Source organism: Temnothorax longispinosus, chromosome 4 (genome assembly GCF_030848805.1).
Source record: "Temnothorax longispinosus isolate EJ_2023e chromosome 4, Tlon_JGU_v1, whole genome shotgun sequence".
Taxonomy (NCBI): Eukaryota; Metazoa; Arthropoda; class Insecta; order Hymenoptera; family Formicidae; genus Temnothorax; species Temnothorax longispinosus.
In genome coordinates this window covers 5,572,560-5,591,950 of record NC_092361.1, presented here as the reverse complement: position 1 = coordinate 5,591,950, position 19,391 = coordinate 5,572,560, and the positions used below count along the sequence as shown (strand labels likewise).

At 36.9% G+C, this 19,391-nt stretch overlaps 3 protein-coding genes across 4 annotated transcripts in view; 2 read left to right on the top strand and 1 right to left on the bottom strand.

Annotated features, from left to right (window-relative positions):
- The window catches only part of LOC139811641 (putative fatty acyl-CoA reductase CG5065), a 64,506-nt gene extending 57,843 nt beyond the window's left edge, over positions 1–6,663 (bottom strand). The window contains exons 1-2 of the mRNA XM_071775961.1: positions 6,644–6,663; positions 5,883–5,927 (exon numbers count right to left, since the gene is read on the bottom strand). Of these exons, the coding sequence (XP_071632062.1) occupies positions 5,883–5,927; positions 6,644–6,648 (50 nt within the window). The 5' untranslated portion in view covers positions 6,649–6,663. The remainder of the gene's footprint in view (positions 1–5,882; positions 5,928–6,643) is intronic.
- LOC139811648 (uncharacterized) lies at positions 3,003–5,576 on the top strand. Its single transcript, XM_071775972.1, has 5 exons — positions 3,003–3,461; positions 3,845–3,955; positions 4,041–4,163; positions 4,362–4,457; positions 5,165–5,576. Exons 1-5 carry the CDS (start codon positions 3,373–3,375, stop codon positions 5,166–5,168), a joined length of 423 nt encoding a protein of 140 aa, XP_071632073.1. The 5' UTR covers positions 3,003–3,372; the 3' UTR covers positions 5,169–5,576.
- Positions 6,664–8,559: 1,896 nt separating the features above from the next.
- LOC139811638 (uncharacterized) lies at positions 8,560–19,328 on the top strand. 2 transcript variants are annotated; one of them, XM_071775958.1, is made up of 12 exons: positions 8,560–8,733; positions 9,013–9,112; positions 12,130–12,713; positions 12,860–13,717; positions 13,793–13,818; positions 13,929–14,095; positions 14,166–14,342; positions 14,423–14,725; positions 14,800–14,959; positions 15,067–15,191; positions 16,061–16,669; positions 18,722–19,328. In XM_071775958.1, exons 1-12 carry the CDS (start codon positions 8,723–8,725, stop codon positions 18,896–18,898), a joined length of 3,297 nt encoding a protein of 1,098 aa, XP_071632059.1. In that variant the 5' UTR covers positions 8,560–8,722; the 3' UTR covers positions 18,899–19,328. The 2 variants fall into 2 exon arrangements, with proteins under 2 accessions (XP_071632059.1, XP_071632058.1); XM_071775957.1 differs by having other exon boundaries at positions 8,562–8,733; positions 12,860–13,818.
- Positions 19,329–19,391: the final 63 nt, after the last annotated feature.

Genomic DNA, 19,391 nt, shown 5'->3' with positions numbered 1-19,391 from the left:
GTACTACTTGCAACGCGGGAAGGGGGCGGCGATACGCCACGTGATTCAACCGTGGTGCAATTTATATCTATTTTATTTTACGAAAGATTAATTTTTTGTCGACTTGCAAAAAGTGATGAGTAAAAGTCCATCGAGCGAAAGTTATACAAATTACTTGAAAATTCGCAAGAGTCATATTCCACTCGGATCGGTCCTAGTGCTCGAGCTCACTCGAGTAAACAAAAGAAAAATAGTAAACGTGAACGAATAACACAATCACAACGATATAAATAAATCTAGCGATCTAATTAATATATATAGGAATCCACACCGTGAATAAAAACCTATAATACACAGCAAAGAAAGGCTGCACAGACATATTGTAGAGTAATTAAAAGATTGCAATGGCGCAAATTTGTTACGAAACATTGCGGCACTTATTGCTGCACGATTATAGCAACGTTAAAATGTCCGCCTTTAGAAATATTGCGGTGTAAATTGTAATATTTGAAACAATGCAATGTTGGTGCAGCCATCTAGTTAACTAGTATATAATGCTCCATACAAAATGTTTTTGTTTCTGATGGCTAAACATCGGACATGTAAAATAAAAAAAAAAGAACAAAAGTTTGCATAATGATTTCATATTCAAGACATATATTATAAAGTTATACATAAATTAATCATGTATAACTTAACACTATCGTATTTGAAACATAACACCATTTCAAACTTCTATTTGCATGAATAATTTTTTTCGTTTACGTTTAACAACTAAACTGATCCGCCATCTTGTTAATGATATGCTAGATCTAAGACCGGTATTTATAATCTGATTTTATATTTAAGATCATCTTAAGTACAAAATTAATAAATAGCAATTTAGTACGATATTGAATACAAGAACGGACTATTAATTAATGGGCTATGATTTATCATCTTAAACAGCTTTATACAATTAAAATATAATTAAAATATAATTAAAATATAAATAAAATATAATTAAAATATAATTAAAATATAATTAAAAATTATTATGATATTATTATATTTTATTATAGTCAAATTATAAAATAATTTTGCAATGTTTCCGAGATTTTAATGTTATGCTGCTAAAATATCTTACTAACATTTTGCTAATCTACATTTCTATAATACAATGTTGCCGCAATATAGCTGCAATATGATTTGTCCTGTATGGGAAACTACTTGAAAATTCGCAAAATTATTAATTCATTCCACTTGGATCGAAGTGTTTGAGTAAACAGAAGAAAAATCGTAAAAACAGGAAACGAGTAACGCAATCGCAATGATGTAAATAAATCTAGCTATCCCATCGCAATCCACACCATGAAACGCGACCGCCAAAGCTGGCGGCGTGATCTTGACTTTCGGTTAACACCCAACACAGTCACCCGATACTTATCTGGTAGATACGACGCATATTTAATAAACTTTTGCGTGGGCGGCGCGCATTTCGCAACGAGGGAATTATCCGGTCGACGATTAACAACATTGCGTTTTACCAAAATGTATCTGATCGCACTTCCGTCGATCGCGCAATCGTTTTCTTCTTTTTCCACTGCTTTCTTCTTTTTTTTATTCAACATAAATCTCCTTGTTTCGTCGCAGCCATCGAATCAATGAAGCTTATCATAATGAGTTATGAAATTCACGTATCTTTTCGTACACTTCTTTCTTCTTTCGCGCGACTCTTATATATTGCGTTAGGCAAGAACATTTTGTTGAACGTTTTCGATGAGGCAGCTTTGCGCGGTTTCGTCACCTTACGCTATGTCTTTTCAGTCTCAACACAGATTATTGTGCCAGAAAAAAGACGTGTTAAATTAAAAAATTGTATATTCAATTTTAAATATATCATATATATATACAAATACATTGTTTTAATTCCTATTTAAAGAAAAAAACGCGTCGAATCGACGAAATGATATGATGTATGATGTATTTGCACGAGGCGTATCATCATTAGGCGCATATAATATTCTAAAGTTCGTCAAGCGTATCATCCTTGCTTCCGTATACGTCTCGGGCGCGATAAAGTTTAATGATCGAGATATAATAAGTGATTAATGCCGGAAGTGAGAAATAAAAATGTAGAGTCGTAACATTCAGCGGGCAGTAGAATGATTTCGTAATGACATGTTACGCGATTCGCCTAATGGCGTCTAATTTGATGTACGTACAACGAAAGTTTGCGATAGGAGTAAAAATTTAAAAACGGCGACTAGGCGAATAGGCTCACTGGCGGGGCTTCATAATGTTGCAATACAGAATGAGAGAGAGAAACGATAGAGACAATTAAAATTATATTCCCGTTAAATAATATAAAATATTTGAATTGAGAATTATTGCTACAAGCTAACCCGTTAACTTGAAATCGTTATGATTTTTTTTCATAATATAATTTGGCCGAGTGGTCATAAATGAGCACAATCGTATGGCGCATAAATTATATACATTATCTATGCACAATCAAAGTTTTATATCAAAATGAGGTCAGAAGTTCATTTTCTTGCCTCTACTTAAATTGCCAAAGTTGCGCTCGGTTTATTTCTCAATGAGAATTTAATGTCATGAGTTTTGCACGCGCGGTCAAATAAAGTTATGAAGAACGAGCGTTATGTACTTTGCCTTCTCGTTTTACAAAGAAAAAAGTTGATTATTGCGATGTAGGAGACGTAGAAGATGTACCAGACTGAACTGGAAAATCTGCGATCGTTACGTAGGTTTTTCCAACGAAACGAAGGAAAATGCAATTCGCGGAGCGCGGGGCGATTTTTATATAGTGTGATATTCCAGCTAAAAATGTATATTACGAAAAAATGCGTTAAACGTAATAAAAAGAGAGAAAGAGAGAGAGACAGAGAGAAAGAGAGAGAGAGAGAGAGAGAAACGAGATGTGGAAGACGAGTCGAAAGCGCGCAAACGCGACTCTCTTTGATCGTCGTAAATCGTCATTATTAATAACATTTTGGAGAACGTCGTTGAACGACACGAATCGACGGCGAATTTCGCCGTGATCGCGTAAAATTCTGTTCGGTGGAATCCTTGGAAGATCGCTCGAGGGTATCTAGAATACCCACGTATCTAGAATAAATCGGTTTGATGCAATTTGTCAGAAGCGACCGAAAGGCGGGTGCAAAAGCGTCGGTGCCCCGCCACGTGAGGAGGGGGATAAGGATCCCTAACGTATATATGACGGTGACGTTCGCCACTCTAACTTAATAGTTTACACACAACGAACCAGTAAACCTTCCAAGATCGCGTTTTAATCTCGTTTCGAGCTCTCGTCCGGAGTAAAACGCTTTTTCTTGCTGCGTGCTTCTAGATTTCTCCTTTTGGTGACCGCCGGAAGTTACTCGACGCTCCGCAATGGGACATTCGTTGATGGCGACCTGCGTCCTCGTGGCCGCACTCGTGCTGCCGAGACTTATTCACGGACGTCCTGCGACCAACGATGGGTAATTAACTATTTCTTTTTCCATTCGTATATAACGTATTCGTATAGAATTTGTCAATCCATCGTACGGAAAAAATACACGTTCCCGTTGTGCAGCGGAAGCGTTCCGTTCAGTTCTCTTCTCCTCTTATGCAAAATTTCTTACGTTCGTCGCGTGCATGTTACGTCAGAATAATATTATGAATATACCGGATATTATTACATCATGCTGGCGACGGACGATGCAATGTCAGCCCTTTTCGGCACGTAAATCTATATCAATTGTCTCGCAACGAGGGAGACGCGTCTAAGAATTCGTATTTTTTGAATGAGACGCGTAAAAGTGACATTTTCTAAATGTGCTATCTCATTCGATATCTCATTTTTCTTTTTATTTTGTAATAGGTCGGTCTTGAGCATGTTGGAGTCACGTGTCTCGAAGCCGGAGGATTTCTCAGAACCAAAACCGATCTCGCCGCTCATGGTGCAAGAAAATCTATCGATCCCAGCTAAATCGTAAGTCGAATCGAATCGAAGTTTCTTTCTTTTTTTTCTCAATCGCGTTGTTGAATCCACCGCGTAACCGGCCACGTGTTCGCAGTCGACAAAGACGTCTGTCGGATCAAAGGCGAGCTGAGCTGGAGGCGCTGGTGACTTTGTCGAAAATCAATAGCAAGCGGTCGCTGACCACGCGAAGAAGCGGGCTACTGGATCCGATGATAATGTAAGGGGAATTTAATAAAGAATCTACATATAATTCATGATAAAAATATACTGTTAATTATGATGTATATAATTGTATATAATAATTTATATACTTTCTCTTTCCTGTAGTCTCTATATTTTATATTTTAATTTGATTTTAAGTTGCATGGGTGTGATAATTTTTCGAATTTTATAACTAATCGATGAAACGTTGCAGCGGCCGGCGACGACGTTTCGCGATGGACCAAGCTCCTACCGAATTGGTATCTATCAAAGCGAAGTACACCGGAGATCCTGCGTATTCTCGAATTAGGTAAGTTGTTTTCGTTCGTTTATTTTATATAGATTACACGAGAGGAACTTGTCTCGCCGAGACCGCGAATCTTCGTCGTATATATTGCATCGACAAAAATCGGCGGGAGAACGCGAAATCAAGGACATATGGCGGCGAAGATTACATTTTTTTTCTGCGGCACGCGGCACGTCCGCAGCGCGGTTATTCGCATGTGTAAATCGCGGCTTTGATAAGTAAATACGCAATTGCGTAGGTCGTAAATTCGAAAGAGTTGTTAATGTTAACATAAATCTACGCTCCAAGAGTGACGCAAGGTCGCTGTATCAGCGATGATAAGTCATCGCAGCGCTCGTTGGAACGCCGTCAATTCCCGCCCGTGCCATCGCGCTTCTTATCGCCGCGCGCGCGCGACATTTCGCAATTTATTTCGATTTACATCAAAAGAAATAATCAACGCCGCCGATTACGTCCTAAGATGAAAGAGAGAGAGAGAGAGAAAGAAAGAAAAAGATTATAATTTTTCTATTTTAAATTTTATATATTAATATGATCTTTCTATACGTATGCAAAACTTAATGAGTCTAATCGTGAGTGATTAATTCCTATCTTTAAACGAATGATTACGTCAATTTATATGTTTCTGATAAATCTTTTTAATATTTTAACATTTTAACATTTTAACATTTTAACATTTTAACATTTTAACATTTATATTTTATTTTTAGTTGAGTAGACCGCCTGATAGAGCGTCCGACAAATGAAAGACTGCATATCATATCGCGCGGGATGAGCCTGGCACGTAAAAGAGGACACCGTTTCGGGGAAACAGCTACTTAGGAGTTAGCGAAATCGCGGAACGAGGATTATATTTTATAGCGACATGGGGGTGCGCACACACACACACACATGAAGAATACCATAGACTTCTTAGATTAAAATCCATGAATATTATATAAGTTGATTAGGAAAAAATATGTATGTAGGCATTTTAATTTGTAATTTCAAAGGCAAAAAGAGGAAAAAAAAGTCAAATTATTTATTGATAGATTATTTATTTATTTATTTATGGATGGATTATTTTTTTAAATAAAGGTTGATTGCTACGAAACACATACAAATGCTTTTTTTATATCGTAATGAATTAACATTATATTTTATAATTATTGCATTAATATTTTTTTACAATGTTCCCAAAACATTACTAATAAAGTTACAAGTTTAATACTCGTTATCATTTCACTAGAATTTGTAATTTTACGTCATCTTTACATAGCTGCAACGTTACACTGTAATTTACTTGTTCAATTTAAATTATTTGTTATATAATTTAATATGATCCTTTTGCATACTAATAATTATCGAAAAAAAACCTGTTATACGTATATGCAATATATTTACAAATCCATTACCTCAAGATTAAAATAAAAATAATTTAAAACTCACCGGTATGATGCGCAGCAGCGGAGTTGTAGTATACAAGACGCGAATCTGTAAAATACAAATATATCTAAATTAAACTATTTTGCAACGTAATTAATAATAGGTACATAATTTTCGATAAAACGCTCTGTTAAATATTAACTTTTATAAAATTTTATACATGTTATATTACATATATTTTACAAATAAAATTTTAATTTCAATAGTAATTATTTATTCACCAGTGTAGAAAAAATATATAGTCGGGATGTAAGTCAGCCTGACTGGCAGTAATTTATTTATAAACTACGTTTCGACCCTTACTTTGGGTCCTTTTCAAGTTTAGATAATTAACAAAGCTGAAACAACAATTACTTGGTGCATTCTACGAGCTTGCGTTTAAGTTTGTTAATTGTTGTTTCAGCTTTGTTAATTATCTAAACTTGAAAAGGACCCAAAGTAAGGGTCGAAACGTAGTTTATAAATAAATTACTGCCAGTCAGGCTGACTTACATCCCGACTATATAAAATTTTAATAATAAAAATTTAATTTTTATTTAATCCAAACAGTTATAAATTTTAAACGTGTCAAAATATTTTACGTATGTCTTGATCAATTATTAAACAAATATTTTACAAATATTCTATTCAATGTTTTGACTATTTCCCAAAATTAAATCTTAAATATGTAACACACATTATGCAATAATAATATAGAACAGTACTATGCAATAATTAATCCTATACAAATAATAAATATATAAAATAAATTAGGAGATGCTCACCTCATGGTTGCTCCGCTGTCGCCCGATGCCTCCCTGGCCTCCTCCTCCTCCTCTCGTTTCCTCGTTGTTGCACTCACGAAACACCTGCCTCACGAAAATACGCTAATTAATTATCACGCGCGTAAGAGTCATTAGAATGCAGCAATCGTGCGGCACTTTGTACGGCACTTCCGTTAATCGCGACATTATTCGCACGCACGCACGCACTTTATTATATTCCTGTACACAATTATGTATTTTATCATATAGCGACGGAAAAAATAACACGAGAAAAGTACCATTATGCGTACGAAAGATGCGTACCTGCGATTTGCCCATAACCCATAACTGCCCGAGCGATAGATTTCGATTAAATAACTCTCTCCAGATACGCGTCTTCACTATTCATCTCTTTGTACGAACGTCGAATTTACGCTGTCCATTTGACGAATATCGAATTACGTGGCTCGTTATAACGTTAATTACTAAATTAAACGCGCTGCGACGCTGCTCGACTCGGAGCTCGGAGTCCGTTCGCGAAGTCGCGTTAACGAGGATCATCGTTAAAATGGCTGCCAACTTTACGCGCGGAACGAAATATATGAATCGCACTGAACGATTAAATAAGTTGCGATAAATCGTCTGAAAATACGCAAACGGATCCCAATATTGCACTCGCGATATTTCTCAAACGCGTATTTCCCACGCGATATACATATTATTGAATAAACGATCGTATCACGGATATATCGCAATTTTCCGATGAGTTACTCGAGCGCCGCCGTTTCGGCGGGCCGTGTATTACTCCGCGCATTTGAATCGCACAAGTCACGTCTACATCGAAACCTGAAAGTACGACGCGGACGCGGATATAAAATCTCGAGAATCCAAGCGCCGCCAATGAAATAATTATCACCCGTGAGCATCGCGACGAAATAGCCATTTGTATTTCCCGTTATCTACGACTTTGAATCTCTCTTTCGAGTAAATTAATTGCGCCGGTTATCTACCTCAACGAACTACCGCCGCCTGCTCCGATGATTTACGAGTCGTTAATTACGGTAATTGATCGATCGTGCGGGCATGCAATCACTGATCGTTTGTAGATCGAATGACCAGTGTCTCGTGTCTCTTGCTACTTGCCGTGATCGAGTCTCGAAAAGTAATGCCCGATCTACAATAGCTGTAGTAAGCTGTAGTAAGCCTCAAGCCGTAAGAAATTGACCAATTACAGGCGAATGTGAGGAGAATAATCGACTGTGATTGGTCAGTTTCTTACATCTTGAGGCTTACTACAGCTTACTACAGCTATTGTAGATCGGGCATAATAACGCGACACCTACGCACCGCTATGCCTGTCTCGCTCGAGCCTCGCCGCGCGAATCACGCGAATGATGACTACGTCACCGTCACCGTATCGATCCGCCGCATGACGTCACGGCCTACCCCTCCTAAGCGGCACGACGCGCGCGGCCGCGGCCGGTTCAAAAATACCGAAAACTTTCAACGAACAATAAGAGATCAACGTATGCCGAATTTTTCATTTACATCGTCATCTTAATTTACTCTACATCACATATACATACACATATATATGTATATGTATGTGTAATACATGTGTTATGTGTATATGTAATGATCTCGTCTCGATGTAGGTAAAAATATCATCAACAGGTGCACGCAGATGCAACTCCCGGGCCGGCCGAGCGCGGCCGCCGCGGCCAGAACCTCCAGCTGGCTAGTTCGGACACGAACCATTAGCACGGACGCAAACCATGTGCGGTTACCGAGCGATACGACGTAGTTGAGTTGTACTTTCTCAGGCGGCGCGTCGGAAAATGCAACACAGCAACAAAAGGCCGGGATCCGGGATGGCCTCTCTCAGGTTTCTCTTTCTCTCTGCTTGAGGAAATCTACGGCCATTTTTTTTCGCGCGTATTCCCTATTCCCTCCGCCTGCCTCCGCACTCCGCCCTCCACTCCGCTGACAGTCCGCTTCGACTTGCTCCGCGGCTTTGCGTTCCGGTCTACCTTGCTACGTCGTTCGAACTCCTCGACTCCTTTCCACTCCTTTCTGCCCTACAAGAAGCTGCGACTTACGATGTCAGAGCAGTAAGTATTAACATTTCTCGTCTCGAAAGATCACACGATTAACTTTGGATTAAATTCTATTTCTGTAATTCACTATTGAGACTACTGTAGAAAGCGGTCGTTTCGAATCGACGCGATCGCGTTCGCGTTCGGGACGCGAATAGGTTAGGATTGCGAACGCTTCCAACAATGACGTAGGTTGTTGTCACTTTGGAAAGCAGGGGATTCCTCTTCTCCGTCGAGTCCGATCTCGCGATCGCGATCCTCGTAAAATGTCACAATTCTCGTTGATTCTTTCAGTGACGATACCTTACTGGACGAAGATCTCGGGGACGAGGAATATGATCTGGGTAACGACGAGGAGGAGGCTCTCCTAGCAGATGACTATGAACTGGAAAGGGTAAGCATGCCGTTTGCCCATTATTTTTCGGACGGATGAAATCTTACACCCTCTTTGACATATTCGGCTCTCTCTCTTTCTCTCGATTATGTTTATATCCTTTATACGATGATGCCTTAATGGATATTGTCTCATTTCTAGATCCTTATTTATTGTCGCTTTCGTTAAGCTAACTTGTATCGAGGATAGTTTCCACAACTATCATTATTGCAGATGATCGAACAGATAGCGTTAAAGTAAAAAGAACAAAAAAGATTTAAGCGTTAAAAGCAACAACGTTTCCGTTTTCCATAAAAATGTTTCTTATGAGAGATTCTAGTGCGCACGAGTTAGACATTGATGTCGCTCGCAAGGCTTGAAATTCCTTAATTTTATACAATAATATCTATGACGTATCGATACTTATAATTCATATATATGAAGAGTACAGGAGAAAAACGATCAAAGTCACTTTTTGTCGAAATTGGTCTGATCATGCTATCTTGTGACATTTTCAAACAACTTACCTAAATCTTATCTGTTTTGATTTGTCAGAAGAATTGTACTATGCTGGGAAAAAACATCATAGTCCATGCACTTGTAGAAAAGAACCATTAGAATCCAATATACAATATAAACACTAAATGAACCCTTAAAGGCTGCGTTTCGATATTCACTGTCAGAAAATCTATAATACCTAAACTATCTGATGTCTTGAAACTTTAAAATTTTTCTCGAAATTACTACGGATGGACATTGATCGTTCTTCTCCTGTACTCTTCATATATGTTGTTGTTACTTGTTGAACATTTTTAATGCGTTTTGTGCATGAGTTAAGAGAACCCCAGAGAACCGCAATACCGATTGTGTTAAGGAACCGTTGACTGTACCAGGAAAGAAACTTGATCCTCTCTCATGTATTCTCTTCTATCGCATACAAATCCAGAACTTCAAACATGCGCGATATATAACTGTTGTATATACACACATATATATAGTTTAATATATGTAGATATATTCATATATGCCACGTAATATCTGTCACGCTGGATATTTTCTCAATAGTCACGAATAGACCTTTTCCAAATGGAAATACATACTTTTTACACAGGGATATATGACACAGGACTGTACTTAAACTACGACTTTAATGGTTCAGTACGAACCATCTTTTTTATCTGGATATAAATGTTTAATGAAAATTGTCGCACATGAAAAATGTACGCTTGGTGTAAGCATGTAATTTAATGTCGATGGACAGTTATAAAATTACACAGGTAAAAAGAATACAGATAGCTGCTGATAAAACGCTCCGACATTAGAGAGACATTATAAACTAGAAATGAATAACGTTAATTTATTATACATGAAAAAGTTATAAAAGTTACCACATTTTGTTTTGGGACAAAAACATGTTATTTTTTGCTTGAGATATTTAGATTTGTTTTAAAATGTTTTTGAGCCACAACGCAACGTATGTTCAAATTTATATAAATTTTTACACAAATATTGTATTAAAAGATGTTTATTTGATAATATAAGTGCTATGTGTATTTATTTTACCTGCCGTGTAAATGCGATTATAAATTAAGAATCTCAAGCGGAATCAACGATAATTGAACGGAAAAAGCGTGCAATGTTCGCAATCCCATTTAAACAATTGATTGACGGTACGCAACTTAACATCCTGCTGATTGCAAATGTAAATTTCTATGATTATATTTCGCTTTGTTCTTTAAGAGTTCGTTACTCTGAATGGCTTAATGTGAAGTAATGAATATAAAAATGTATAATTGCGTTGTACAAAAGGAAAAATATTATTTATTTTCTCATTTATTCGAAGCGCTAATATTTTATAATAATAAATGATTGCTTCTTTTGCGTGAGAATAAATTTTTATTTTATTTTGCAATTTATAAATTCCAACAATTAATAAAGGAAATGTTTGTAGTTCAATAAATACACGCGTATATTATACATGTGAAGAAATCTTTGTGATGACGTAAATATTTACATTAAGCCATCTCGATATTTTAATCTTAGAAGACTTCGTCTCGATTTCCCACAACGTAGCGGTTGTGAAAAGTTACCGCGTGCAATCTTAATGCGAAATTGTTACCGCGATTTTTAGTATTAAGTATCCTAGTTCAGCCGATGAATAGACGCTGCAAAAAATAATTCAGTTATATCGACGCAATGAGATGTATTCTAACTTTATTAAACTTTTTTATATAACGATCGAAATTAGACAACGTATATCTTAAAATATTGAAGCTTATTGAATATAGTGAAAGTAACTTGTGTCTGATTACAGCTTACATGATATACAATAGAGTTTTACGAATGCATTGTGAATCTCATATATGCTGAAATCTGGAAAGAGTAAACGTAAACTTTGTAAATTGTGTCTATACAGTTCAATCGTACAACTGCATGTATATATTGAGTTATAGCTGAATTATATTGTATTGCACTGATATATATATACGAGTCTTCTTCCGCGAGGCATAAGCAAAATTTTATCACGTATAAAGATCATTCGAGATATCATTCGATTGTTATACGATACTATTTGTCCCACGTTACATTTCTTTTTTTTTTACCGATAATATATCGTACCGCATACACTCACATTTTTTTACTGCTGTGTACTCGGACTTGCCGCTATCATCGGTTACGCTTCTTTATAAGATTTGTGTTTCATTATTATTATCGTTAGAGATAAGAGCATGCTTTTCCCGAGTATGTTAACGAATGTAGTAGGCGGAGAGAAAAATCTTTAAGAAGATGGAAATCATTGAAAATCACGTTTTACATGCTGAACGGATTATATACAGACATACATCGGGAACTTGAACTTGTGCGAATGTATATATTTATACCAACACGTTTATGTTTCACTCGAGCAGAGAACGGAGGATATTCCATATACGCACAACTTTAGATACGTTAATGATATATAGATTATATAACTACATTATAATGGATAAATTTCGTATTTGCATTACAAATATCTGGCAATTTGATTCCCCGAGCAGCAGAATAGCTATAAGGGAGAAGAGGAAACAGATGATGTACTGGACTTAGGAGTCACGGACGCGCTCGACGACTTAGACGCCGAAGACGAAAATATAGAGTTTAGTAGAGGCAATACTGATAAACGTAGCGATAACGATTTCTATAAAGACGGCGACCATCCGGAGGCACAGTCGACGTCGTCGTATTACGAGCAGGACGAGAATGCCGATTACGCGAACGAGCACGAGGCGTTGCCTCAGTCCAGCAGAAATTCGGAATCGAGTAGCGTTAACATTTCTAATATCGGCAAGGGTGATCTGCGCGAGAAGTTGCAGAAAAATGTACAGAAGAGCATGTACGTCGGCAACGGGCAAGGAATGGAAGATGACGACTGCGAGGAGGCGAAGGAAAGGCGGAACAGATTTCAAAACGAGCGCACGATGATTTCTCCAAAGATGAACAATGATATTCCGGATACCTTAGAGAACGTCCTCACATCGGAGCCATCCAGAATGCCGTTCAGAGGAAGAGGACGGGGTCGTGGGACAAGAGGAAGCAGAGGAGGACGATTTATTTTACAAAATACTGGAAATTTCAATCCAAGGTAACATTTGGCTTTAATAATAAGCTTAAGGGCCCTATAATTAATAAGAATAATAATGAAATGAATAAAGAAACGAAAGAAAACGGTGTTATCTGTTTATGTCTCTTATTCACTCGGATGTTCTAAGACAGTTTTACATCCCGCAGGTTTGGTACGACACGGCCGAGTTTTGAAAATCAACCGCCTGCGTGCAGACCGCCACTAATACAGACCAGACCGTGTGGTTCTCTCCTTGGCGTACCAAGTAACATACAAACTCAGCAGCTAATATACCAACAAGCTAATCCACAACAATCCTTTCAACAGCCCTTCGGCCCGAATGGTCCGATGCAAGGGCCGCCGCCGGCGCAATTCGTGGAGAATAGGCCGCAGTTCAATCCCGGACAGTTCCAAGGCCTTTTGGGACCGCGGCCAATTAGTTCGAGGCTACCTGAGTATGGACCCAGAGGTCCTTTGACCGCGGGATCAATGCAGGGACCGAACTATAATTGTCCGCCCAATCAGCCACCGTATCACTCGCAACCGCCGATGCAACCGCCGTTCCAAAATCCAGCTGGCATTATGCAGGAGAACCGGCCGTTGCAGGAGAACCGGCCGATGCAGGAGAACCGGCTGATGCAGGAGAACCGGCTGATGCAAGAGAACCGGCCGATGCAGGGTAATCAGGGGCCTTTATTGCAAGGTAACCCGGGTGGTGGATCGCTCCTCGGTAATCCGAACATGCTGCTGCCCGGGAATCCTCCGAATATGCTGCCACCGGGGGGAAACCTGCCGATGCCGCCTATGCAGGGATTCCCGCGCCAGCAGCCCGCCCAGGGTCCACCCATGCAAAACCTGCCGCCGAACGTGCAAATGCCTAGTCAGCCGCCCTTCGAGAACAGACTGCCGCCGTTCCAAGAACCGCAGTTCGAAGGCCGAAGCGCCTACGACGCAAGGGCTGGTTACCATCCCGATCAAGTACCCAATAGCCAATTTAATAATACGATGCCACCGGTACCACAACAGTCGGTATCTAATGTGTCACACAGTGTGTCGTCTTTGCCTCCAGGCCACAAGATTCTAATCAACCCTCATTTCAGAGGCACCGTTCAGCCTGCGAACGATTGTGAGTTCTTTTAACGAACATTAATTATGTATTGAATTCAATTACGTAATTGATTAGTATCTCTGATTGATTAGTATCTCGTATTCCTCTTTTATGGTAAATGCATTTAGCTCGACTCGTATGGGATTCTAATCAGCAAGTCCAACCACAAGCTTCTCACAGCGGGCAATTTCCACAACCTCACCCGTCGTATCAGAATCAGGGATCGTACAATCAGTCTCCTCAACAAGGTCCATCGCAGAACTATCAACAGAACTATCAGCAAAATAAAAGTGATGTAAGTAATTGCGTAACGCAATATTAATAAATCGAATGGATAAATTGCAAGTCATTAAATTTTATCATAGGACCCGTATGCATATTTTTCTGACGTGTGGCAAGAAAATAGACCACAGAGACCTCAAAATATGAGCCCGCCGAGCAAGCATTATCCTTCAGATAGCAATTATTCTCGCGAAAGTAATTATAGCGATAGTAAATATAAATCGGAGGGTCAATGGGATCAAAAGGACAATTATCAAGAGGTAAATATTATAATTTTCAAATAATATTTGCATTATTTTGCTTACTTTTACAATACTCATTCATTTTATCATGATATCAGGATCACAGAGGATCTCAACAGAGTTACCGAGAAAGAGATTTGCCGCTACGAACAAGAAACGATCACGTGCAGAGAAGCAGAACGCCGCCGAATGTGTATCGCAGCGATCCTTATGACCAAAAGACCTCTAGGCCTCCGATAAACGTTGCGTCTCGCGGAGTGAGCAGGCTTCCACAAAAGAGGATTTCTGACTCCTTGGATAAAGGGCCGCGGGAAATGAGCCCGAAACGCAGTAAGCCGCCTAACAGAAATCTTCAAGAGGTGCGAAGAGTAGATACAGTAAATGAAACCGTTGCTGACAAGGTAAATTTCTCATTCTACGAACAATATCTTTCGAAGCAATAGCTTTTAAATATATCGCGGAATTATAATCTCAGGAAGAAGATAATGATCCAGAGATGCAGGAATACCGCAAGAAAATGGAGGAGCAAAAACGACTTCGAGAAAAATTGTTACGCGAGAAGGAGAACAGGCGTAAGATGGCCGCGATAGAGAAACAAAATGAGGATGCGAAGACTGACTCGAGTATTGCCGCAGGTAAATTGTATTATTATTTCTACAGTTCTATTCATATATCATACAAGAATTATAGACGTATCCCCTGTTTCATTATCGATTACAACGATACGACCGAAATATTTCAGCAAATGAGAATACGCAGCAAGAAGCGAAACCTGTGCCGACGCGATTTGTAAATGACAGCGCTGTTAAAACTCACCCTGTTGTTGCCAAAGGACGCAATCGTCCTGTCAATACACAGAGCACAGAGGTACAACATTAAATGTATCATTATGTTGCATTCTTCAATCCTGATTAATTGTTTAATGTTGAACAATAGGATAACAAGATTATGCAATTGTCAGCTGTACAATTGTACAATATATCTCTTCTTTCTCTCGTGAATGTGTAGATCTTTTGTGTGTATGTGTGTACGTATCTGCGCGCGTGAGTCCATGAGTATATGGGTGTGTATGTGTGTAAAAAGAAAGATTTTTACGACGATCAAATTTCTATTCCTGCATCAGTATAAATCAAATATAGATAACAGAAATAAGTCATCCAGTGATAATATTCGTTAAATGATACTTTTTTAAACACATTTTACAATACTTGTAAATATCACGTAAATTATGTATAAGTACTTATGTGCATGTAAAGAGTGACCATAGATCGGTTTTTTAGACTAATTAAAACTATTCTCTCAGAATCGCAATATTACCGTACATTCATTAAGTATTAGTGGAAGAAAATGTCATTTTTTTAAACATTTACACTAATTATCACTAATTATAATTATATATATTTTAAAATAAATTAGTGATTTTTTAAAAATAATATAAATAATTCTTTATACGAACAATTAGATGTCACTGTACATTTTCTTTATGTTTTAATAAAATATGCTTTTTCAATAAATTTTGTTTCTTTTATTTCCTCCGAATTGAGAGACGTGTGTTAACTTTAAGATTCAAAGTTCGCTAGATTTTTAATTAAAGTTACTTCTTTCATTGTTTAGAAGATGCAGATATTAGAATTAAAACTAGTTTTATGTTGTCAATATCTTTTCTTTTTTATAAAGCAATTAACTTGTCTTCTGCGTAGTAAATTTTTCTCTAAAATGAAGTGTTTTTGTTGTAGGCTGTGGACAGACCTTCTAATGTGCGAATTATCAGAACGATACAAACCAACGATTTATCCGACATGAGTGGTTCAAAAAGTAATTCCACACATGCGACTAATCAAGCCAGTGATATTATACAAACAAGGCAAGTGGTGCAACAGTCTGGCGTGCGAAGAGTTGTGATACAGAAGCCTCTGCTGAATTCGCAAAAGATCGCCACAACGATTCAAAAAACTGTCTCCAATCTGCAAAAGAGTCAGGGACTACAGCAGAAAATATCTAATACGCAAGTCATACAGACGCAGAAAGTTTTACAGAATCAGGGTAATATGTTACAAAAGTCTGCGGTCGTCGGTTCGAAAGCAGCAGTCGTCAATCAGAGAATAGTAGCGCATAAAACGCCGGGTGGTCTGCAAAAGACCGTGATTAATGACAGCGCAAATGTTCACGGCCAGAAAGTCACGAATGCGCAGCAAAACCCCCAGCGAATTGTACTGCAGAAGTCTGCGGTTCAAGCGAAAAAGTTACCCGAGATAAAGACAAACACAGTTAAATTAGAAAATTTGGCCGCGAGCACGTCTGAGACCCAAATCAGACGTATGTGTCAAGCCATCGGAACCATTGAGGTGACTATATTTACATGAAAAGTGTTCACCTGGCACATCTACATTTTTATTAATCCTTATCACTCTTATTACGCACGTCTCATATACTTTCCTGTTTTTACGTTTTTATGATTGTGGAAAATATTTATGCTTAGATTTACTTACAGATTTCAAAAGGCTATGATTTATTTCCGCATGCATTTCTTTTATATATTTCTACATAAAAATCTCTAGTTTTATTTGATTAAATACTGATTTCAAACAAAGATACAGGGTATAAGATCTCAGGGTATGAGATATCATTCCCATGATAGATTTATAAAAGAATTTATAAAATTTACTTTAATTTTAAAGTATTGGAGACTGTTATTCCACATACATTATATTCTGTCGATTGTTCTTTTAGTTTTTAATTTTATTATTGTTAACTCTAAAGATATGTATTATAATTATACTCATTCCAAAGATATGTATTAGAAATAAAAAGTATTTCAGTTTTTTCTTATAACACATATTTCTTTATTGTCTAAAATATTTGTTTTATATAGAGTTTTATATATATATATTATAAATTCTCTATTTTATTGAGTTATGTGCATATGCTGACACGATTAGTACGTTTTCTTAACAGTTTCTTAGTACAGTTTCATTAGAGATTGTTATAATATCTATAATATATAAATATTGGAATGTCGTTATTTTGAATGCTATATTATGTAGTTATAGATTACATATATTACACACACATTAAAAAATATATTTAATACCAAATTCTGATTACATATATACATATATACTAAAATTATATACAGGGTGGCCTACATAACTCTTTACAGCTCGATATTTCAAAAACTATTTAATCGATTTTAAACGTTTAGGTCTTGAATTGTATAGATCTGAAGGTCCCTTAAACTGGAATGGAGATTGGCCTCAACTCCTTTTGCATGGGTGAAACAGGGGTCTTTACTTTAAAATTGTTAATGGAAACTTCAATAAAAAATTGATATTTTTTTAATTCTATGATTGGAAAAAAAACAACTTAGTTTTGTCCGAAACATTTTTTTTGTGTTAGATGCTTTTATCAAAAAATATGACTAGTAAAGTTTCGACTTATATAACTACATGAAGCATTTACGAAATCAAAATTACAACACTCTTCAGATTGATTCAATTTATTAAATGTTTAAATTGTCCACCATGGACTTACAAACATTTATTTAGCCGAATTAAAAAATTATTCCTAACATTTGATAACATTTCGGGAGTCACTGACGTGCAAGCGTCGCGTGGCCTTTGCTTCATATTTTTTCGTCGTCGGCAGTTCAAACATAACTTTCTTTTTAACACATCCCCCAAAAAACAGTCTAGTGGTGTCAAATTGAAGGATCGAAGTTTGTAAATGTTTCATGTAGCTATAAGCCGAAACTTTACACCGTCATATTTTCAATAGAAGCATCTAACAAAAAAAATGTTTCAGACAAAACTAAGTTGTTTTCTTCCACAGAATTTAAAAATATAATTTTTTATATGGGTTTTTATTAAAAATTTTAAAGTTGATCCCTGTTCTACCCACGCAAAACGGGTTAAGGCCAACCTCCATTCCAGTTTGAAGGCCCTTCAGGTCCATACGATTCAAGATCTAAACCTTTAAAATCGATGAAATAGTTTTCGAGATATCTAGCTGTAAAGAGTCATGTGGGTCACCCTGTATACATATGTATATGTATAATTTTAGTTCATATAATTTTCTCAGTATTATTTTCTTCTTCATGTATAGAATGTAATTCAGAAGCTTTAAAGATGTAACAAAACATGTAAATTTTTAATACAGGTTTAAAACAGTTAGTGTAATTTAAAAATATTCACAAATTCCATAAGACAATCGTTAGATTGCTCAGTTGACAACTTTACATTAACTCGTTTTATTTCTCTTGTATGTAGCGTGGATAACATCCAACATTCATCTCAAAATTTATGCTTTTTTTACATTTTATAGATTTATACTTATTTTAAATAAACGATATATACTCGATAATTTAATAACCAGTGTCTTCTTTATTCTTCGTGTTATAGAGCATACGCATGGGCGAGGGTAGTGCGACCATTGTGTTTAAGACGCAATCTGCCGCTATGGTGTTTCACAAGAAATACCAGCGTAAAATGCTCGATTTATCGCTGATAACCGTACGTCTCGTGCCGCAAAGTGCATCCGGGAATAAAGCGGTCACAGCGGTCACAAAGAAATCCTAAAGGGGAAAGAAAGAATGTGTCGAGATATCCTCAGTATATCTTTAATGTTAATTTGATGTAAACCGCGGATTCCTAGATGCCACTTTCCTCGGTTCAAGGTTCATCAAACCTATTTAATAGAGATATAAAAAAAATATGTATCTATATTTTATATATATATATCCACACACACACACCCACACATACACACATTCATATACATATATTTCCACAAATATATACTGCAGAAACTTGTAAATTTAAAAAAAATTCAGTTTCCAATGAAACAATGATGTAAAGATAAGTTTTTGAAACATTCAAACATATACTGAATGCGATAAAATATTATTTATGAATTCATCTGTACATATGATGAAAAATTGTATATTTCATATAAGATAACATGTAATGATTTGCATATAAAATAAAGTTATTCGCAACAATACATCAGCATAGAAGAGAATAGCAATTGTATCTAGATTAATATAGTGATGTAATAATAACCCAGAAATAT

Bases quoted from the DNA above. Each gene is read 5' to 3' on its own strand.
- LOC139811648 (XM_071775972.1), top strand. From the start codon at position 3,373: ATGGGACATTCGTTGATGGCGACCTGCGTCCTCGTGGCCGCACTCGTG. The intron at 3,462-3,844 runs GTAATTAACTAT...ATTTTGTAATAG, and splicing joins CGTCCTGCGACCAACGATGG to GTCGGTCTTGAGCATGTTGG. The intron at 3,956-4,040 runs GTAAGTCGAATC...ACGTGTTCGCAG, and splicing joins CTATCGATCCCAGCTAAATC to TCGACAAAGACGTCTGTCGG.
- LOC139811638 (XM_071775957.1), top strand. The intron at 9,113-12,129 runs GTAAGCATGCCG...TTCCCCGAGCAG, and splicing joins ATGACTATGAACTGGAAAGG to CAGAATAGCTATAAGGGAGA. The intron at 14,343-14,422 runs GTAAATATTATA...TCATGATATCAG, and splicing joins AAAAGGACAATTATCAAGAG to GATCACAGAGGATCTCAACA.